At 33.7% G+C, this 24,208-nt stretch overlaps 1 protein-coding gene across 1 annotated transcript; it reads left to right on the top strand.

Annotated features, from left to right (window-relative positions):
* Positions 1-68: 68 nt before the first annotated feature.
* Positions 69-21,641, top strand: LOC110092482 (NADH dehydrogenase [ubiquinone] iron-sulfur protein 1, mitochondrial). Its single transcript, XM_020817052.2, has 5 exons — positions 69-526; positions 1,537-1,783; positions 2,634-2,928; positions 11,106-11,480; positions 20,552-21,641. The coding sequence occupies exons 1-5, from the start codon at positions 115-117 to the stop codon at positions 21,446-21,448; spliced, it is 2,226 nt and encodes a 741-aa protein (XP_020672711.1). The 5' UTR covers positions 69-114; the 3' UTR covers positions 21,449-21,641.
* The last annotated feature ends 2,567 nt before the right edge of the window (positions 21,642-24,208 follow it).

Here is a 24,208-nt window from a genome sequence, read left to right as displayed (position 1 = left end):
TCATCTACCCGTGCCGGGAATCGTTTCCAGCGTTCGAAAGCCTCGTTCTTTAATCAATCCGTAGAGAGAGCGAGCGAGCGAGAGAGAGAGAGAGAGAGAGCGCTCGCGCTCGAGATGGGCTTTCTCCGAGCTCTACATCGTGCTCGCCCCCTCATCAGATCCAACCTCTCTACTTCTAGGGTTGCATGCCGATGGATCTCCTCCACCCCGGACCGCCACAATCCCGAGGCCGCGGCAGCAGCCGCGCCGGCTCCGACGCCTGAGGTCAGGCCAAGGACTCCCGTTGGCGGCGCGCGGATTGAGTGTCCGAATCCCGAAGATGCGATCGAGGTGTTTGTGGACGGTTATCCGGTGAAGATCCCCAAAGGGATGACGGTTTTGCAGGCCTGCGAGGTTGCCGGCGTCGATATCCCCCGTTTCTGCTACCATAGCCGTCTCTCTATTGCTGGAAATTGTAGGATGTGCCTCGTCGAGGTCGAGAAATCGCCCAAGCCCGTGGCTTCATGCGCAATGCCTGCTCTTCCAGGTCTCATTCGATTATTATTATTTTGTTAAATTTTGGTTTTTCTTTTTGATCTGGATGTTTATTTTACGCTCAGATAGAAAACTCAATGAAGTTAAAGAATTGGGATTTTAGATTACCTGAATTTGTCTATTTTTTATTTCTGTGTTTATCATGAATATTTCATTCATCCTGCTTTCAAAAAAGTTCGTGGAAAAAATATAAGGCTACGACTTACTTTTGTTTTTTTTGTTTTTTTTTTAAATTTTAATTTTCTTATTTTTTTCTTATCCAAATATCAGAATAGAAGCAAGTTATCTTAGGATAACCAGAGGGTACAAGAAAATAGTTCGTTGCTTTATCCTGTAGTTATAGGATGTAGAAGAGAAAACTGAACTAAAAGTATTCCTTTGGCATATAATTAACTGGTTTAATAAGACTAGCATATTTTGTTCTTCTGTTTTGTTTGCAAGGACTTCAATAGAACAGTGCTAAGGGGCTTTTTGGCTGCAAATAGTATTTAGTAAATCTTGTAAATCCATATTTAGCAAATTCAGGAGTTGTTAAGTCCTGGAAACAGTTTCTTATGATTGATGTTAAATCTTTTTAAATTCTAGCAAACTATTTGTCATATATTTTTAATACCTAAGGTTTAAATGAAGGAGAAGAAGATATGCATTGATGAAAAGTCATGTAATTATCTCAAATTTTACCCCCTCTAGGATTTTCTAAAGTTGGGATTTGGCCTAAATGGGATTTAAGAAGGTAGTATGATCCTTGTGGCTTAAAAAACTGTTTGGCTAGATTGATCTTACAACTTGGCTAAATCTTAGCTAAATCTTGCAACCAAAGAAGCCCTATGGTTCATAAGCTTATGCCAATTTGCTTATGTTTATTACTTAGTTCTAGTGAAATATGCACACACAGCATCCTATATTTCCTTAATGGTAGAAAGTGTATTTTTTTTTTCTTCTTTGCTGAAGGCATCACATTTTAATGCTTCATAACAATTTTTTAAAACTTTTTAAACCAAGGGATGAAGATTAAGACAAATACTCCTGTGGCGAAGAAGGCGAGGGAGGGTGTGATGGAATTCTTGTTGATGAACCATCCATTAGACTGCCCCATTTGTGATCAGGGAGGGGAATGTGACTTGCAGGACCAGTCAATGGCATTTGGTTCAGACCGTGGTCGTTTCACAGAGATGAAGAGGTCTGTGGTTGATAAGAACCTGGGACCACTGGTTAAGACTGTGATGACTCGATGCATCCAGTGCACAAGGTAATTGCTTTCTGCTCTAGGCTTGGGTATTTTTGTTTTGTTATAAAAAAATTGTACCTTTCTTGGTTTTTATTTGTACGAAATATAGTTAGATGCAGATTTAAATTTATTCTTTTTTGGTGCTTTTAGGAGTCTGACCTCAGTAAACATTGATGTAATGGGATTCACTGCTAGTTTTTATAATAAGCATGGAAACTCTTCCTAAGGTGGTGTAAAATATTTTGGATGCTTCAAGGTTTTATATTTTGTATTTGTTGTAATCTCCTTTGGTTTGATATGGAATATTATCTTCTTCTAGGTCCTGATCTGTTTGCTCTTCCATATCTCTTGCTCTTATCATCTTTCATCAAATTGCTGGGATTTGCCAATGCAGATGAGAATTGGCTTAGTCTTTTTTACTGTAAAAATTGTCCTGTCTTTATTCTTGTTGTATCTAGCTGTACATCGCATAATTTTGATCCATTTCAACTTGCACTTTGAGGAGACCTGCACTTTCAAATTGCTTTATGAAATTTCTTAGTGATTATCTGTTTTTAGCTTATTTCGTATTGGTTTTTAAATCATGGACACATAAGTTGGGGGTTGTATATGGGATTGTCCTTTAAAGAAAATTTTAGCTGAATCTATTTTTTATTGGGTAAATGTCAGTGCTATTGCTTTTAAGCGTTGTTTTGCTTGCCTTATCAAATCAATTTGTATTCTTTTGTTGTGGTCTGATTATTGTATTATGTTTCCACCATTATGTGAATGAGCTTATAGCTAAAAGAAATACCGACCATGTTAGGATTCTGAAACAATATCTGCATTTTGTTAAGCAACTTATAAAATTTGTCATTACTATCTCTTGCAGGTGTGTCAGATTTGCTAGTGAGGTTGCTGGTGTACAGGATCTTGGCATGCTAGGTCGGGGCAGCGGAGAAGAAATTGGAACATATGTGGAGAAACTTATGACAAGTGAGCTGTCTGGAAATGTGATAGATATCTGTCCTGTGGGAGCTCTCACTTCAAAGCCATTTGCTTTCAAAGCTAGAAATTGGGAATTAAAGGGCACAGAGAGCATAGATGTTACTGATGCGGTAGGATCTAACATAAGAATAGATAGTAGAGGTCCAGAAGTCATGCGCATCCTTCCACGCTTGAATGAGGTTTTACTTCTCTCTGTAGTCTTTGATATTAAAATAGTTAACATTTAAAAACTATTTGGTTATCCTTACAAATTTGCTCGCTCGATTTTTGACTGCATAATAATGTTGCTCAAATTTCTATTTTTTCTAGTGAGGATTGTCTTAGAACCCGATCGAGTTAATAACTGAATAATGCTGTTGCTCAAAATTCATTTTCTAGTCATAGTTATTTTAGAACCTGATTGATAGAATATGTAGCGAAGTAGTTTGGTTAGTTGGAGGAAGAATTATTCAAAATATTTGACCTATGTGTATCAATTCCTCTCTGAAGCTTATAATAGCAGAGGCTACATATAATAGCTATACTACCTACTTCAAGTTGTTGATCTAATTCACACAAACTCAATTTTAAAAGAATAGAACCAAATACTTAAAATAACATATAATTCCTCATCATAAATGTAAACAGTTCATACATACATGAGGATGGTCTTAGGTACAGCAAATATAAACTTATGATTCAATAACATTACGACAACGAATAACTAGCATCATGATGCCCCACATCAATAACTATGTAATTTAATGATAGAACCGAGTATAATGTGACTAACTATACTATTTAAATGATCAGGTGCTATAAAAAAGTGAATAACTTGCTATTTATCTTCAAGGAAGAAACACAATAAGATCATCCATTTTGAAATTACTTTTCTGTCAACATTTTCTTTTAAGATAGTTAGCTTAGATTTGGGTTAGTTTGTATTTCTCATTATAACTCCTTTTGTGCAGTTTAAAATTTGCTCAGATGCTTATATTTTTGAATCCAATATATCTTTAACTTAGGCATTCCTTTTTTTTTGGGAAAGCATTCATACAACCGTCGTTGTTGGTGTAATCTCTTCCTATATTACCCGGTTAATGAACAATAACTTTTAGTATAACGCTTAGTTGAAGGAAGAAAACATTCCTTGTTTTCTCCCTTCTTGAAACCTTAAAAACCAGTAAATATGTACGTGCATCAAATGAACTTTGCTAAGTTGAAATATACAAAAGAAGTTTGAGAAATATGGGAATGCTATTGATTGCTTATCATGCAACTTTATAGAGAGCAAACCCAAGTTTTTATTTAAACAATTTAAATTGCTATTTGATTAGAAGGTCAATATATTTTTTATATTGGCATTACCTAAGAGCTAATTTTGGATGACCTAGACATTGCTTAATTACAGTTTAGTTTCATGGCCTTCTAAATTATAGTTTTCATATTAACATATTGACGTAATCTTGGGTAGAGAAGAAGTTAGGGATCAGCAAGGAGGATTGGCAGTTCTTTGATCTCAATTTGCCCTATCCATTGTTCTATTTTTCTGATACCGTTCACAAGAAAAAAATGGGCAATCCAAGTGTTTATTATGATTAGTTAAGTAATTTTAATTAATAAAAGTTTTTTTTTTGATCTTATATCCCACCAATTCTTTATTCATCCACATATGTGAATAGGAGACTATTTCAGGTTGTTTTATTAAGTTTAAGATAAATGATAGAAATTGACTTAAATCTGAATAAATTTTAAGGTTTGCCTCGATCCCTGTTTGTTTTTTATGTTCTATGATTGCTTGGCTCTCTTAACAGCAACAGAGAGGGTTGTTTTGATGTTTTGTTCCAGATTAGGGTGTTTAAATAATATTAATAGATTATATTAAGGTAATAAAGATATTTAAATTTGATTCCATTTAGATTATCATAATCTTGATGAAGAAAGAACAGGGAAAACAATCCTTTTTAACATCAAATAAAATTACATTGAGCTAAATGTGCTATAATTATCATGAATAATATTATCATCTAAAGAATATCACTTCTAAATGTTTCTTTTGATTAAATATGCTGAACCAAACCAAAGATCCTTGATCAATATGAGCTGTTGTTTAAGTTTTATAATTTACCCTTTACCTTTTAAATGCAAGAAATAACAACAGAAACCTCATGATTGTAGAAACAAAATCTCTTTAAGATATATCAAAATTTGAATCCTCAAAAAATAATTGCATTACTAATATGAATAACACAATTCTAGAAGAGATGTGCTAGGTAAATTGAAGTATCTTACCGGAAAAGAGAGTTGAAGGACATGGTGGCCTTAAATAATCCCTTTACATGAATTTGAAAGCATTAAATAATAGGTTGCTCTTTTTGACTTATTGCCATAACATTCATCCAATGATTTTGGCTAACCATCTCGGCAAAACAATCATTTCTTATTTTAGAAACATGCCGATGTTTGAAATAAATCATAAGATATCCGTTCAACTTCATGTTTAAACCCGTTTGATTCATGAAGCAGATTCTGGAAACCTTTTATTTCTTGTTTTAGCTTTTTAAACATCAATTCAATTCTTTTTCCTAGAAAATAGAAGAACTCAAATTGTTGAATAATGAACAAAATTATAAAAATGATCAATTATAGTCTGTCCTGTTTCTTAAAATAATATGCACAGCCAGTCTAATAATAAGAAAATAAAGAAATTAGATAATAAATTTTAGAAATAAGAATATCCTTGAATTTTGCCCACACTTCTTTCCATATTTTTAAAAATATGCATAATCTCTGTTTCAGCGAGAAAAGTGGTTAAGAGATGAGCTGATGGAGAGCTATGGGAAGGAATGATAAGTTAGGAAAGGGTTCAAAACTACGAAAGAGAATCACGAATTACACTTGAAATTGACTGTATTCCACAAACGTTAGGATGAAAATTCAGTGTCCGTCGCTTCTACAAAAACGTTATCATTGATTAAATTCTCTGCTTATCTTGTTCTCCATTGTTTCACTTGCAAGATTTTTTCACTGTCAAAAGATCTTCTACAACAAGAGTTTAAATTTACAGTTACGATTTAGAAAAAGAATTTTTAATGAGCGTTCAGATTGAAGACATTTTTCACCCACATGTTCTAAGGTTTTTAATCAATGTTTAAGATTAAGAAAAAAAATCAAAATTAATGATAGGTTGAAGTTTTTATTTTTTTGGTATAAAGGGTTGAGGTTTTTGCTCGAGTGAAATCTCTAGCGGGTTTTTAATAGTGCTATAGATATTTAATATCTTGTTGGATGGTTGTACTGAAGAAGTCTGCATACAGTTTATAATAGTACCTTTAAATTATATTTTACCATCATTTTTTGTGTTAATTCAGAGCACTGCACGGTTGTTCTACTTAGCAAAACAAAAACTCCATGAATATTGGGAAAGTAAGATTTTGATCAAACATGAGTGAAATCACCAGCAGCTTTTTAATGTGGGGTTAAGATTTTATTTTTAAAATGATGGTTCAGAACTTCAGATTTTTGTTTGAGTGAAATAACAAGTGGCTTGTTAATAGTAACATAAATTAGTTTATAGCTAGACTGAGGACTGAAATGGAGAGGTTAACTATTTGCATACCTTTTATGATATTACCTTCATATTCTATTTTCCTACCATTTTTGGTGTTATTTCAGAGCACCGGGTCTCGCTAATTGAGCAATGTATTTTTTCCAACCATTTATCAAAACAAAAACTTGCATGAATATTGGGAAAGTAAGAGTTTGGTCATGGAAAAACACACAATGTCAAACTTGTTTTCTGCTTTTCCATTATTGTAGACTTATTTTGTTTGCTTGGGTAATACAAGCTATTCTTTTTGTTGAGTTTTCTCATTTATCTGTTTGGAGTTGTAGTTTTGAGAGAGATTATGTTTGACACTGTCCATAGGAGATTAAAATTTTGGCTGCCATGCTATGACTTAGCAGGATGCACACATTTGATTTTTTCGGATGGAGGCGTCTGATTATTGGCATACCTATTCTTGGGTCATTCTTGTGGTTGATTTTATTGTTTCGTATGTGTTTAGTAAAGAAGAAAAGGTCTATACTCAACATTGTTTTTTATATGTTACATTGTAGCTGCCATGTTATGATTTGGTACCATTGGTTTATTTAACTGGTTTAGGCTTCTGATTGATGGATTGCTAAGATATATTTTTCAAAAGATTTATTTTCTAATCTTTTGATTATGATTGAATTCTTCTTAATCATTGATTTGTATTGCTTGATGAAAGAAAGTTGCTGATTAATTTTTTATTTTAGCTAATGGAGAGATATGTGGAAGGCTTCTTACGTTTCATGTTAAACTCATAGTTATGGAGGTGCAACGATCTCTAAGAGTTGATGGTCAAATCAGAGCTAGGGTGTTTAGTTCCGACTTTCTACCAAAACAAGTGTTAGTTGGTGAATTTGATCTTAGCATGTTTCTGACCATCATCAACTGTAATTGTTTAGCAGACTATTCCTTGAACATTACCGAGCAGGGCAAATGATAAAATCCAATATTTCTATCTTCATTCCGTTCACAATAGAATATAAAATAGAAAACAACTTTTGCGGGACTATATCGATGAAGAATGAGAGTAGGAATGCTAACATATGCAAGCCTACATTATATAGCTCAATAAAGTATTTAAAATAATAATTTTTATGAAATGGTAGTTAACGTTTGTAATTTTGTATATAACGATTGCAGTAAGATCAAAGAATTTAGAAAGAACTATGGGTTCTATGCTGCACTTAAAATCGTTTGTATTTTATGGTAATTATATTGCTCTTTTTGTTTGTAGTCCATGACAAATGTAGTTAACTAGACTAAATTTAGGATTTCACATTTTTTTTGAAGTTTTTTCTTCAAAGAAATGAAGCAAATCTTTAATGAGCTCTAACTTAGGAATTCAGTCTGTCCAATCTTCCACCATTCTTATTTGTAGCTGGTTTCTAAAAGTGCTATATCACATCAAGAAGGGGGTGAATTGATATTTAAATGTTTTTTCTTAAAATCAAAGTATGACACGAAAGCTTAAGAAAATAAAATATTCAAAATATAAAGAAAAAACAATTTTTTTTGGTTTTTTAAACTTAAAAAATATTTTCTTTTGTTTTTGAACTTTATATCAAAGTTTTAATTGAAGATTTAACAACCACAAAATCTCACAGATGTGTGCAATGTAAACTAAAACGCAGGAAATTAATAATCGAAAAGTAAAGAAATCTCAAACATGATTTTTATAGTGATTCGGCCGAAATCAACCTACGTCAACTCCTCAAAGTTCTTTTTCTTTGGGTAATCCACTATAGCATGCTTCTTTGGTACTTAGCTAGGCGGAGAAGCCTTTCTCCATTCATAGGTGGAGAACGACCTTTACAAACTCTTCCTCCTGAAAGGCCTCTCTCCTTTTGCTCCTCATAATGGCGGAGATGTTGCTCCTCGCAACGACATAGATGCTGCTCCCATAGCCTCCTAGTCTAGTAAAGTATTTTGCCCAATGTTTAAAATTGCGTAATCGGGTATTGAGGCGTTTTTCGTTCGTGAGGCGAGGCGTAAGCCTCAAGGCGTTTTGAGGCGTAAGCCTCAAAATTAAAAAAATTGCGTAAACATAAAATGATAAATTTTGTATAAACTAATGAGTAAATAATAACCATAACACAAAGGAGCCAAGGTGCAGGCCAACAAGAACACCCCTTGACTCCCTTAAGGAAATTCTCCCTCAACCTCACATCTTCTCTCTCCTAGATGGTTTGGACTCTCTTACAAGCAAGGAGACCCTCTTCCTCTCTAAAGCTCTCTCATCTAGAAAAATGTCTCTGACTACTCAACTCAGTCCCTCAGATCTTCTATAAAATAATTAAAGCATACTATTTAAATGAAACTCTAATTTTTCAATTTAATTGCTATGATCGTATAGTATGATATTGGGATAGTACTGTTCATTTCATTCAATTTCCGTCACAAATCATCCTGTATGATATTTGGTAGTATTGTACGATTAGTTTTATACTTATATTGAATCGGAGATTGTCTAGGACAAACCAAGATTCAACCAATAAGCTCTCGGGTTGGTCAGATTGTATGAGTTGGATCGTATACTATGAAAATTAATTAGAATTTGATCATGATTCGATTCCTTAATCTACAAGACAAAACTAGATATTATTTATTGATAATCATATTGTACGAAATATTTTTTACAGTACGATCCGCTCAAGTTTGAAATTTTGAATTTGTCTAATTTTAGTAATATATATTCGACGACGGGGTTTATCAAAATAGCTGATTGTCCTGTACGATTAGAGATCGTACAATACGGTTAGTTATGTTCTAATTTTAATTTATTTGATTTAATTGAACACTTGAAATAATTTTTGGATTAACAGATCGTACAATACGATTTGGTTACAGTATGATTTAACAGACACTTCAAGTATTCAATTTTTATCCCCTTTGTAAGTGTGTGCTCGATTATTTTGCCAATATACACCTAATTACATAATTGTCTCAAGAATGAAAAAAGTACAGACTCCTTTATTAAACCTTGATTAGACCTTCATGCTGCACTATCTTGTGTCTGCTTCTTTAATCTTGCTTGGTGTATATTATACCTGAAATTGTTATTAACACACGAAAGAAACAATCAATATATAAAGCAGAGACTAGTGAATGATTAAGCCAACAATGTTTGTAATAATCAAAACACTAGGTTAGGACTCCCGTATTTCAAGTTTTCAACAGTCCCGTGTCCTATTTATTTGTAACTGGCCTGCGCCATACTTCTAATTAATAAATATTTAGGATATTTTTCTATTATTTACAAAAAAAATGTAACCTTACCGCTTAGTAATATGTTCTTGAATAAACCATGCACATATCGATGATACAAGACATAAGACATTAGAGTAGTTTGATTTTATGATTCCCATTCAAAATACATTAGTTCTCATTTATGATTATCATAGTTTATAAAAAATAATTACTATTTCATGTAAGTTTATATTGTTTGTTATCAAAATGAATTGCAAGGCAGATGATTGAAACTTCTTGGAAAAGTTAGTTGAATTCCTTGTATTGATCATGTGGTTCATATTCTTAGGCTAGTTTGGCATTATCAAGGAAGAAGGGGTCCATCATTATTGGACAAGTAGCTGGTGCTGGTGCTAGTAGGAGTATTACATTTTGAGCTTGAAGTTCTGCAGTATTAGATATATTTTCTATCATAGTTTTAAAATGCATTGGGATATATTATATGTTTGTTTCATATCTATGGATAAATTCTTCGATATATGGAAGGATTTGGAGTATGGTCAAATTTATTTCAAAACAAAAGCTCAAGTACTAAGCATATGGGAGAGAATCAACCACTTACTATTTTTGATATAGCACATTTTCAACTATTCGGTGTAGGACTAAATCCAATAGTCATGTCTTAATTCACGAGTAAGATTTTTCATGGCGGTTCCAAGGGGCATCAAGCATCGTGAAAACTCTTCTTGCTGTTTTTATTTATGTTTGAGATTCTCTAGCTCAAAGAAGTTCTATAATTTTTTTTTTAATTTTTTTTTAATTTTTTTTCTTTTCTTTTTTTTTTTCTATTTTTTTTTCTATATTTTTTTTCCTTATTTTTCAAAGAAGTTCTACAATTGTTTTACCATTTATCTTATGATATGATAAACTTAAAATCTAGTACAATTTGCATCTTAAGATATGGTACCTAATGTGTTTCAATGGAGTTCATGTTATAATTACTTGACAGAGTGATAAATCAATATTTTTTCTTGTAGAATGTAAATGTACTGTAATTTTTTTTAGTGATTTTGATGTAGCTTTCAACAATCAATATATATTGAAACAAACCTTCATATTTGTGCTCGGTTTTGATTGATAGGTTCTTAATGGTCTTTTCTCACTTTTAGTCTTTAATTGACCCTTTCGTGTTCGTGTGATTAAGGTCTTCTTCGTGGGTGCATTTCAATATTATAGAAATCTATTTTAGTAGATAAATTCACAAATCTTGGTGATTTAGTTTTCTGAAGTGGCATTTGGTGAATACTTTATTTTTATTTATATTCTTAAACAACCTTTTTCATGTTGTTTTAAGTGTGTTTTATTCTCTTTTAGGTTGTGATTCTAGTAGAGATAATCTAGAGTTCATGGACAGCTCAAGTGATAATTTATATTTGATTTACCCATCGCGAAAAAATGTTACGTCGATGGTCATGGAGCTTTGAAAAAAGATTCAGATAGTTTGTGCTTTTAGTTGTTGGCATGGGATAGTTTGCTTAAATATTTTTGAAGCTTCTTGGTTGTTTTAAGGCAAAATTTAAATTTTCTTTCTTGCAGGAAATTAATGAGGAGTGGATATCTGACAAAACACGTTTCTTCTATGATGGGCTAAAGAGACAGAGACTGAATGACCCTATGATTCGTGATCATGATGGAAGATTTAAGCCGGTGACATGGCGTGATGCCCTTGCTATTGTTGCTGAGGTTGCACATCAAGTTAAGCCTGATGAAATTGTCGGAATTGCTGGTCAGCTTTCTGATGCTGAATCTATGATTGCTCTGAAGGACTTTTTAAACCGAATGGGGTCAAACAATGTGCTTTGTGAAGGGAATGGCTCAAGTCCTCAAGCTGATCTCCGTTTTAGTTTTCTTTTGAATTCAAACATTGCTGGCCTTGAAAACGCAGATCTTTTTCTTATAGTTGGAAGCCAGGTATCATTCTTTATCTTGGCCCTTGTTGGTTGCCTTTTGTGTTTCTGTTGTTGCATTGGCATTTAAGATTCCCTTCCTATTACTGATACCTTTCACATTATACATGATTTTTTTACTTTTAAAATATTCTCTAGTTGTCTTTTTTTTTTTTTCTTTTAAATTTTATTTACTGATGGTTGATTAAATTTTTTTCGGTAAAATTTGATCTCACAAAGAACAATTGGGAAAACTTTGTTTTCTGTCATGAATACAAATAGTAAATTTCAATGAAAACCTTTTGAAGATGTTGGACCCATCTAAATTCTTTTAGTTGTACATTATCTTTCTATACATTTTCTCATAGAAATTGACTGTATTGTAAGAAATTCCTCCAGACTGTTGTGATGAAATTGCATAACGTGTCATGATGAATTATAAGGTTTTAGGAGGGCTCCTCTAGTTACTTGATAGTTACCAAAGATATACAGAAGATTCAAAGATAAATTGGATAGGCCGAGGATAGAAGCCTGAATGGTTTAGCACCTTGTAATTTATGATGGTTTGGATTTTTCATCTTGGAATATGGCTCTGGAAGGGCTGCTTGTAAAATTTGTTTCAATCGTCCTTTACTTCGATCTTATTGGATGTGAATACTATTAGGAGTGAAGTGGGTTTAATTGAGTTGATTTTTGCAATTTTCTTGTTTTATAATTTGTCCATGAATCTACCTTTGGAGTTTGGGTTTATCTTTATCTTTAGTGGTGGATCAAAATGGGAAGAATTTTTATGATTGAAAGGAAACAACCTTGATTACTGGTTGCACTACTAAATTTTTCTTTAACATTAGACTTAACCAGTAATGTTATTTACATCACGTCTTATCTTTAAAACTTTTTTGTCCCAGTATGCAAGTTATATGTTTGGTTTCACAACTTAAGAAGAAATACAGCAGGTGGATTTAGCAGAAATAAACACGCTGTTTCATCCGATCAGCTTCTGATGTGCACATGTAGTTTTTGTTTTTTGAATTTTACTATATCTAGTTGGATGAAGTTTTTGTGACAAAGGTTTCCATATTAGTCTTAGGATAGTCCAATGCATATGAAAACTTGGTGGAGTGAAAAGAAAAGCTTTTATCGAATGTTAAACAGACTATACATATTCAAAGGCTTACAAGAATTACAAAAAAACTAGGCCATTTCTGGATTCACTTCCGTTTTCTATTTTTATTTTTGTTTTTCAAAACAGATGTTTAGAGCCTTTTTTGTGGTTTTAATTGTTTTTTTTTACAAAATAATTAAACTTTTAATAAAATAAGTTTATCAAGTTAATTTTGTTTTTTATTTTAAATTAATTTATTTTTAAAATACTTAAAACAAGCTTTAGATGTATTTAGTATTTTTAAAGTAAGTTTTCATGATGGTCTGACTCTTTTGTTTGCAATTTTCTTGGGTTTCTTCTGAATCTTCATGACCTGCAATTATGATCGTCCATCTTCTATGAGGATTGATAGATAATCATGTTGCTAAGATGGTTTGATAGCAATGTAGATGTTAATATTGTTTATTGTAAAAAAAGGAAAGAAGAAAAAATTACCATCACCTCCTCACATGAGCCCAATCCGCCCTTTTAAATCTCGCTTATGTTGCCTAGACCCTGTAATCATGCTCCTTGCTTGCTCGCCGCTTTTTTTGCCTGCGAGGCTCATCCATAACATGAGTGGCCCATTTCGCTCATCACCGCCACAAACCGCACCCATCACATAGCACTTTTTGCTTCACCCTCACGTGTGCTTTGCCAATCCACATAACAATCCCTCCCTTGTACGAGCTCATCCTTTTCACAACCCCTATGTCGCACGTCACTTCTCTAAAGGCCTCGTAACTTTCCTTCCTCTCTCAATTCCCATTCACTTACACAGATGACACTGGGAATGACAAAGTAAAAGAAAAAAAAAAATCATAAATCACAATTGATCGCCTTTGAAGACCTTTGACAATCTTGGATCTCACAAGGATGAGATTTGTTCCATTGATCTAATCTAATGAGTTCCTCTTCCCTTTATTGATCTTTTATTTGGGTAAATAGAGTAATCTTTTTTTTTTTGTACTCATCTACCTTTGGTTGAAAACCTGACAGTGTTATTGACCTAATGTCTGGAAGATGATCATCCTAGTTCTAGGATCTTGATTCTAAGATTGTTTGATTGTTCCAGTTGCTGCTTGAATCACTGACGATAAAGTAAGATAACTAACAGTTTACGTCTGCTACCTATAACTTTTTACAGAAAAAAATGATTACGAGGAAATAAAAAAGCCAGAAATAAATTGTCGATGAAGTAGCTAGCAAATCTAACTCACAAAATAGCCAAAAAGCTGATGTCCAAAAATATTAGTCAAATACCAGGAAATAAAAGAATTATAAGATATATTGAGAAACTCCTTATTCTTGATCAAACGGTTTTTTAGCTAATAATTTTTTCACATCGCGTTTCATCCCAATGAGCTTCCAACGCCTCCGTAGTTCTGATCAATCATTCAATCTTTCTTTTTCACTTTGCATGTCTTTTTATTTTGAGATTGAAGAGTAAGAAGTTAACTCCCATTAGAAGTCAAACTAAATTTCATGCACTAACCTAACGAAAGCATAACCTTGGCAGGAATTGCGCTTTATTCTTATTCTTTAGTCTCAAAATAATAGAGCATGCAAAGTGAAAAAAGGCTGATTAGAATTGAGGTGCTGAAAGCTCTTTGGGATGCTATAGATTTGAAGAATTATTTGCTAAAAGAACTGTTTGATAAAGGATAAGTGTTTTTTTTTCTAAATATGCTATAATTATTTTATTTCCTAGCATTTGATTAGTAATCAATCAACTAGTTGACCCTAGTGCCAAGAAAAGCATGAAAATATAAAAAATTAGGGCCAATCTCTATGCAAGTGCATCAATAAAAATATTTAAGAAAAAAAAAGGAAGGGGTTGCAAGCACATCTCTGTCCCTAGGTGTTTGAAGTCTATATTAATGATTCCAATAGAGTTAAGGTTAATTCAAGTTAGTTGAAATAACATCCCTAGAGTGATGAGTTATCGAAAGGATTAAGTAGTAATGCATCCAAGGCTTTAATTTAAATGTAAATAAAAGTTTATTCAGTTGATTAGATGAATAAGCCGAGGGGCAATGTTTGACTTATTGACTCTCGGTTGATCTCAGAGTCTGAACAAGCCTTCTTAACATTTTTATTAAAATAAAAATTACATCAGAAGTTATATTTCACTCTAAGGTTCTATCACCTGCCTATAGCGGAAGGTCATATGACCTATCATTGGACTTTCCTTTTCTTGAGATTTTAAGTTTTTCCATCGGGCCTTCCCAAGGATATAAGCCCCTTCCCAATAAATCTTGGCATTCTAATGGATGTAAGCTCTATCCTAATTAATTTGTCTTCTATTGTATTTAAGCCCCAAATAGCCCAAAGTCTTTGATAGCTCACATGGTAACAAGCCTATCAATTAAGACCAAATCAACCAAATACTGTTATAGATATGCTTCTTTGAGCCAAGCTAAAGCTCTTGGACAACTAGCGTTGATGCCTTGCTTTTTAGCCTATGTCGATCATGTTTGATATCTTTGTACTGCAATAGGCCATGCTCTTTGCCGCTGAACCATTTAATGAAATTGGTATGACACCCCTTTGCCAGCAAACGAGTTAATGCCAATCTAGAAAGCACATCTTTGACACATCTATACATTTTCACTATGATTTGCTCGATATATCTAAGAGAAAGTAACCCTTGATTGTTAATCAGACTCCTTGGATGTTATGACTCATAAAACTCTAATGTGATATGATTTGGGGATTAAATTAGCACCTAAAAATAGTCACTAGAACAAAATTAGCACCAAACAGCGAAGAACATCCACCAAACTCAAGAGAAAACAACAATGGTACGCAGGAACAACACTTATAAAGTTGAAATAATAATCTTCAATCAAAGAAACACAAGATACAATTGATTCACTGTTTGAGTGTTGAATCGGCTCTCCCCCAATTTCCTAGCAGGCTAGCAGCAACTAGGAACCCAAAATCACCCTAAAAAAAACTCCTCCAGAAAATTTCTTCACATTATCCCCAAATTCTACAAACTTTTCCCCCTAAAATCAGACATAAATCCACCATAAATCACATTTTCTCCAATTATCTCCCCTTAATCCTTCTCCTCCTATAGGTCTGAAATGGGGTGCTGGGACTCCAAAATAGGAGCTTTTCGGCTTCTAGAATCCCACTGGGGCGGGATCCGATGTCATATCATAATGTTAATAAGCTAAATCTATTGGTATGCTTGACATGATGGAATCATGAGCTCTTGATTGAGTTTACCTACATCACCGATTGCTTCAACCATTCCCCATTAACTCGGTGCGAACCTAGGCATTAAATCTAAGCATGAAATTGAGCCTAAGGAACTTCCTTAATTAAGATTGTTCTCCTTGATTAGGAGGGTAATTAAATATACAGGTTTTTCTTAAGTGATCAAAATGTATTGTTTACGACCTCATGGATTGACATCAGTAAAAATGTGGCCCTATCACTGGCGATATGGATCAATAATGACAGATGTAGCAATAGCATGGGGATCAACAAGGATGATTGGGATCTATTGCTGGTGAGGCAGAACATATGGAGGCTTTATGGATTTGAAGAAAACAGAAAGGATTCTGTAGAGAAAAAAGTACTCAATTTGGCTCATGGTGAGAGGAGGGTAACATGTTGGTGTTGCACTAAAGTATTCGAATCGAGAAAACAGGGTAAGAGAGTTTTCAGAGAAATGTTTGAATGTGAAAAATATTTATAATTTGATGTTTTAGTTGTTTCTTAGTGAATAATATTTTTTTTTTTTGAAAATAATAAATGTATAATTAAAAAAATTATTCTTCTTTCATGTTAAAACATAACAATTAAAATAAAAAACTAAAACAAATAAAAAATAATTAAGAAGAGAAGTCAGTTATGGCTTTATTAAGGTCCTTGTGAATATAATAAAACGTTAACCAATCCTACTTGTCCGATTCATCAAGAAGGCATTGCCCTTGTGATTTATTAAGGGAGGGACGATAGAGTCATCAAGGAAGAAAAGACAAGGGTAGCATCCCTAATATGCTAAAAATTTGATGGATTCTTAACAATTGTCCAACAAGATCTTGAATCAATCAATGAGCTTTTTTCTAATTTTATAAGTTTTATTGTTAGCCTTGCAAAGTTTGATATATTTATGGAAATGCCAAATGTTCCTATCCGCATTCTTTAACCATTTAATACCATACTTCTATCTCCGAAATTCTTCCTCCATACCTAGCAATATACAAAGATTAACAACAGGAAAATTAAGATTATACCAAAATGAATAAAAAATTGAGTTTTAGCACAAGTTACCTCTTTTTTTTATCAGCTTTAATATTGGCAAACGTTATAACCAAAGACTTGTATTCTAGTTTTTCAAGCTGATATTGCTTATGCTTAAACCAAAGTTTAATTATACACGATCTATAGTGTGGAGCATTCCCTGAACAAAATCTTGTTAGTCTTTAAGGTCCACATATTCTGAAGCTTAAAAGAGGGAGGGTCTACATGTATGTATTTGGTAATATTCACTATGTAGGGAGAATGATATGATGACCCTATTTTGATTAGTCTTTAAGATTAGAGATTTTAGTATTGTCAAATTATTCATTAAACTAGAATTTGGCAAGCCTCTCTTGAAAATTTTTATTGATTTAAATAAATTTAATACCCATAAAATCTTGCATTAATAAGCCCACACTTAATCAGTTCATTAGAGAAGCCCTATGATATACAAACACGAACATGGTGACACAGGACATGTTGATTATTTAAAATATATGGCACATACACGAGTTGGACATGGTATTATAATTTTTATACTTATATAAATAGTGTAGAAATGAAATAAGTAAAATATTAAGAATAATCGATAAATAATAAGTCATTTAACAAGATCCGTGCTTAAAAAGATTAATGTTAAGATGTTGAAAGTTAGGGTTGGATGCCATGTCAGACATCGAGAGGGGAAATGACAATGATGTCGAGAGTTGGACATCGATGTTGTGCAATAAGCATTACGCATTGACGTCAAGATAACATCAACCCTCGATGTTGGCATTTGTCGATTTTGAGATGATGTTGAATAAATATGAGATTTGGGGATGGTGCAGGAGCATGATTGTGGGTGTAGAAATGCTGACATCGTGCATTAATGTCAAGACAACATCAGATTTCAAATGTTGACATGGTTTTAGTATATGTATGTTGTGCTAGCATCAAACAAATGACATCGCACGTGTGAAATCCTAGTCAACCCACCAGATAGAAATGAAAATAAGAATGTTTAAGGAATGAGATATCGAGCACGTGCGTTTGATTTGGGGCTTTAGAAAGATAATAAGAAATTCAATTTTTATTTTTTAATAAATAAAAATTTGAAGTACAATAAATTATATTTAAAAAATTTCATAAAATATTTAAGGAATGCTTGTAAGAAATGTGTCCTATTTATTTTAATATTTTTTTAATTGGACATGTTTTCGGCATGTCTGACACGTGTCTGAGGCATATCAAATGCGTGTTATGTCCGATATGCATTGGACACCACATATCTCTTTGATGAGAAGTGTTAGTGCATCCTAGGAGACGCCTTTCATGAAACCTAAATTAGGAGGAAAACCCCCTAACATCTCATACACATGGAGAAATGCATTGAAGTCGCTATCTACTGACTAGGGACTATCAATGTTATTAGGAATGTCTTTAATGAAAGTCATTTATGAATATGACTAAAGAAACTAGCATAGATGATGGTAACCAAAAAAAGAAAGGTGATCGAGACATTCTGAAACTGACCCTCACAAATATTAAGTTATAGTTAAAACAATCATTTTAAAAGAATCAAATTTTGTTGTTTGGGTTGGCAAGGGTCCTAGAAAAAACTAAATCTACCTAGCGTTGATTTTATGAGCAGATGTCATTGGTTCAAATGTTCAATAATAGCAAGGAGTTATATTTAATGGATTAGTATGAGTTTTTGTTAATGTGAGATTGAGAGTTAATGTGAGATTGAGAGGATATCTTATACAATCCCCGTACGTTTCAAACGAGGCCCTACTCATTTTGGAATGCAAGAGCATTTAGCGTGAAACTTGGTGAATCTAGGAGGATCATAAGTACCTCCTGATCCCTTTTCTTTTTCCCATATAGATGGTGAGAGGAGAAAGAACTTGTATAGGTGTGTGAATCATAGGTGCATTATCTGTAGTTCTTCTCAACTACTCATTGGGATGGTGTTAGAGGTGCAAAGGAGTCAAGCCTACTAGCTAGCCGACTCGAGCTCGGCTCATTAACAAGCTCGTGAGTCGATCTTACCGAGTTTCGAGCTTAAGCTCGAGCCGAATTTTGAGCTTGTTGGATTATCAAGCTCGAGTTCGATCCTTAGGATGCTCGGTTTGATTACTCGTCGAGCGGCTTGAGTGCGGAATCGAAACCGTGGAAGGTTGAATCGAGGGGGTGGGAAGTGCAAGGCAAAATCGCAGGGACGGGGCTCGGACACGGAAGGCGGAAATTGGAATCGCGAGGTCGGTCTTTGACGTGTAAGGCAAAATCACGGAAGGCACGGGTGAGACGCGGACGCGGTTGCGGAATTGGAGCTCGAACCGTGGAATCGAGCTGCTCGATGAGCTCATTTTAAGGGCATGAGTCTAGCACGAGCTCAACATAACTTTTGCACTCAACTCAAGTTCGAGCTCAGGATTTTGCTCGCGAGTCGAGCTCGAGTTAAGCCTGACTCGAGCTAGACTCGACTCATTTGCACCCCTAGATGTTGTTCTAAGATGGAATAATTATTTTCAGGTTGGAGGCTATAGCTTCTTGGTCACTATCTTCACCAAGAATATTAGAAGACTTTATCAGGAAGGTCTTGCCAGATAAGTTTCTAGTTAATGGAAATTACTTCACTATTGTGATTAAAGAAAATCTAAATAGAAGCAGATGGATTAGGATTCAAATATTTTAAACTTGCTTGGGTCAAAATTAGGACAAGAAGCAAAGAAAGGATGCTAGAATTAACAATAAGGGCTGAAACGAACACCATCTTCATTACCAATGAGCCATATTGAATTCCAAAGAAGTTCGTCTTACAGGGGAAGCTTAAGAGAGACGGGTTGACAAAGCAAGCTGGAGGTAAGACAAAGCTCCAAAACTATGTTTACATGAAAAATGGAGCTGAGCCGTGAATGTAGTATTCAAGTAACTAGGTTAGATACAACGTTTTTTCCTTCAACACTTGTTAGCAAATGATGGTTCCTTATTTGAAGCATAATAGTAGGTCTATTTCTAGCACAAAACATTATGCTAGCAGCTATGAGATTGAACTTTTACTTCTAAAATTCGTCCTCTACTAAATTACAAAAACTTTGATTTATTTGCTCAACTGTTAACAAAATAGTTGTTTATTGATTGGGGTGTATTGATAGAGAGGGTTCGAATTGTCTTAGTAATATGCTGGAGAAATTCCGTCTTCTTATAAATGGTATTTCCCCAAAAGGAGTTGCATCTAAAATTGGTTGCTATGTCTTTGGCGGTGGAATAATACTGAGTTTATATGGCTGGTCTTATCTTCTCCTATCCAAAAACTAATCCGTATAGAATTTGGTTTTAATTTCCACCGAGGCTTTCCTCCTGCATCCTATAGATCTGGTCCAAGGAAAGATAGAGTATCTTTGACTCATTTTGCTAAGGAACTGCAACGTTGGGGCCCTATAACTGATCAACCAAGAAAACGGAAGGAGGGTGACGGGGACGACTCCCGTTAAGGTGTTTTTCACTTTTTGTTTTTGATCTCTTTCTTTATGAAGTGTATCCATGTTTGGAAGTTTTTGCTTTTTCTTGCTTTTTTTGAGGGAGGCTTCCTCTTGATGCTTCTCCCTAGGTTGTACTATTTTTATACTTTTTGGCTTTTATTTTAATGAATTTTCCGTTTGAAAAAAAAAAGTAGAACTTTCTATTGAACTGTTGTCACCTTGCAGCCTAGAGTAGAAGCTCCAATGGTGAATGCAAGAATCAGAAAGACTGTTAGAGCAACTCAGGCAAAGGTGGCCTACATTGGCCCTCCAACTGACTTCAATTATGATCATGAGCACATTGGCACTGGCCCAAAAACCCTCCTTGATATTGCTGAGGGCCGCCATCCATTCTGCTCTCTCATCCTTTCTGCGAAGAACCCTGCTATAATTGTTGGTGCTGGGCTGTTCGAGCGCAAGGACAAGGATGCCATTGCTGCTGCTATTGAAACTATCGTAAAGTTTGGAAGAGTTAACCGTCCTGACTGGAATGGCCTCAATGTCCTTCTGCTTAATGCTGCCCAAGCAGCTGCTCTTGATCTCGGCCTCGTGTCTGGACCCGAGTGCATACGGTCTGCAAAATTTGTCTACCTTATGGGCGCTGATGATGTGAACTTGGATGACCTACCAAAGGATGCTTTTGTACTCTATCAAGGACACCATGGCGACAAGGGTGTTTACAGAGCCAATGTTATCTTTCCGTCGGCAGCATTTAGTGAGAAAGAAGGCACTTATGAGAACACAGAGGGCTGCGCCCAGTGGACGGTCCCTGCTGTACCTACGGTCGGCGAGTCGAGGGACGACTGGAAGATTATCCGAGCACTGTCAGAGGTTGCTGGGGTACGCCTTCCCTATGATTCGCTTAAGGCTGTACGGGCTCGGATAGGTACAGTGGCTCCCAATTTGCTGAATGTTGAAGAGAGGGAGGCACCAACAATTTCTGGAGAACTCAAGCCAGAATTTCAGCAGAATCTGAGCATGGCTCCATTTGGAGTTGCTGTTGACAATTTCTATATGACTGATTCCATCACTCGTGCATCAAAGATAATGTCGCAATGCAGCTCTCAATTGTCCAAAAAATGAAATTTTGTTTTATCATATCTTTGTTTTTTGTAACCAGATTGGTGGTATTCTCTTGCATGCTACTGTGGTTTTATAGCTGAAACTGCTATTTGGTTGCCATATTTAAGCTTGTGATCATAAATGGCAAGCAACATTTCTGTACCTTGTAATCATAAATGCCAAATGTTTAATTTATCTCCCATTATTGAGCTCTTGAGGTCTGAGCCTGCCATTTTAAATGCTTTATAGTTTTCTATTGATGATTGAAATATTTTCAAGTAGAAGTGTTCTTCATTTATTTGGTGTTGCAAATATTTTGCCTATTTTGGATAAGTTTGATTGTAATCCCTCTATATTCAAATTGCTTACTACTTCTCTCTAACATCTACTTTAGACTCTCTACATATATCTTCCTCCATTTTGTAAGTATCGTCTAAGATTAATAAACCAACAACGAAAATCTTACCACCACCCCAATCCGATCGGTAAGTAGGGAGAGTTGAGGCCTAATCTTCTTCCTTGCATATTGACATCCTCTTAAATTTCACCAAATCTTATTATATACTTCAAATCATAATTTAATATCCTAAGCTATCCATTCATTATAAATTCTAGCCATTTACATCATAAAAAAATCCTTTCATCTTGAGTAAACTTTTAAATCATCCCAAACTAGCTCAAGTTGACTAATCTTGACATTCCCCCCACCCCTTTTACTCTAAACCCTTCACCATCAACTTTAGAACCTATGCTCATACCTTATCCTAAACATCAATAGCCAAATCAAATAATCTAACATACCAAAAGACCATCCAACACCATTGCTTGGGACTATTACGAATAATAATGGGTTGTATCATCTAATAAAAACATTTGGGGCTTTGAACATTGATCTTTCATCACACCTTTTAATTTTTGAAAATTATCGACGAAAAATATAATTTTGAGTGAAATGCTATTTCATATTTGATGGAGATAAAATCAAAGCTAAATTCTTGGTATTTATAATAATTATATATCTATCGAATATTCTAAACCATACAAAATAAAAAAAATAGAATTTTAATAAAAAAAATAAGTGTGTTTATGTTGCAAGAATTTTTTTTTTTTTTTTTTGCATTTTAGATTTTCAAAATGAATTTTGATTATTGTGAGCAAGGACTAATAATATGATTTTGTCTACTATGACTTACAATTTCAAGAACAAACATACCTTTAAAGCTTATGTTTATCATTTTTGAGGCTTTGGTAATGATCTAACTCAATCTAATACTTGAAGAATTTAAAAGCATTTCATGCTAAGCTATACCCTTAGAATTCTCTTAAACCTCATTGACCCATTCACTTAAGATTTCTTGTGAAGATCACCTTGATCTTCATCTTCTAAAGTGGCAAAAGCTCCAAGTTGCTTAGTGAAACACTAAACTCTATTGAAATGATTTTTTGTGAATTGACTCATTTGTAAAGAACTTTTAGTGAAACATTAAAGTTTGTATAATGTAATGCATGATTTGTTATCAAATAAAATAGCGAGTTTCATGGAAGATCCTCACATCTAAGTGAGCATTACAAAAATAAACTAATTTAGATAAACATATAAGTTGTAATAAATTCCTAAAAATCAAAGAAGAAAAACTTTTTATAAAGTTATAATTATAGATTTTTTCCCTAACAAATGAAAGTATTTTTACATAAAGAATTCATTGAGAAAGCTTGTAATTAAGATATCTAAGATGAAATACATACATACATTCTTTTATATATATATATATATATATAAGCATGTATGTATATGACTTCTGTTTTTGATTAAAAAAATATTAGATATATAGACTTTTTAATTTCAACATCAACAATAATAACAATAAGTACTGTAACAACATCAAGTATTTATCTCACTACGTGAGGTCGGCCACATGAATCCTTTTCAATATTATATCTTATTAAGAGTCAAACTCTCATTTAAATCTAAAAATATATTAAATAATTCATGTCACGATTGTTCGACATATTTTATGTTGACTGTCGACTACTTGATGCAATAATTAACCTTTGGTCATTCAGGGCTTGGGGCTTGGCAACATAAAGAATAATTTTTTTTTAATAAAAATTTAGATTATTGATTTGTAATAAAAAAAAAATCTTGGGAGAAGCAACAGATCAATAATATTACATGCCATCAACGAGTTTTTTTGGTGAAATGCTTTATTTAAAGTTCATTAAGATATTGTAATGTAAAATAAATGTTGATGTATTTAAACAATTTGATTAACTGCCAATTTCTAATTGAAATGCTAGAACACCTCTCCAAAAATCTTTACAAAAGCATTAATTTACAAATTGAGGGAATGCATTTTAGTTGACATGATTTTTGGATTTAGAAAATTTCAATGCTTTGCCTATTGTTGCTCGACATTGGCGTTGACAAATAATGACACTTGTTATCATCATAGCCCGACGCTATCCATAGACTTATATTGATGCCAACAATTACCACTACTTAATGCCAACCTTCGTTAACATCCATTGTTATTACCACTTGACGGTGGTAATTGATTGACATCTTGTATTGCATTTATATCATCCTTTAAATAGTGCATGTTGACTCCCAAAGTATATTAACATTTGACGTCTGAATCTTACTTACAATAGATTCCAAACGATGTCTAATGCATATAGATGTTCAACTTTTAGTGGTGCTTGAAACTTAAAGATGTGTAATACCTACTAATGTATAATATTTGTTAGCCACAAACTCCTATTGCCCATTTTTATGGTCAC

Source organism: Dendrobium catenatum, unplaced genomic scaffold (assembly GCF_001605985.2).
Source record: "Dendrobium catenatum unplaced genomic scaffold, ASM160598v2 fragScaff_scaffold_9, whole genome shotgun sequence".
NCBI lineage: Eukaryota > Viridiplantae > Streptophyta > Magnoliopsida > Asparagales > Orchidaceae > Dendrobium > Dendrobium catenatum.
This window is presented reverse-complemented; position numbering and strand designations above follow the sequence as displayed.

Coding starts and splice junctions, on each gene's coding strand:
- LOC110092482 (XM_020817052.2), top strand. CDS start 115: ATGGGCTTTCTCCGAGCTCTACATCGTGCTCGCCCCCTCATCAGATCC. Junction 527..1,536: donor CGCAATGCCTGCTCTTCCAG/GTCTCATTCGAT, acceptor TTTTAAACCAAG/GGATGAAGATTAAGACAAAT. Junction 1,784..2,633: donor CGATGCATCCAGTGCACAAG/GTAATTGCTTTC, acceptor TATCTCTTGCAG/GTGTGTCAGATTTGCTAGTG.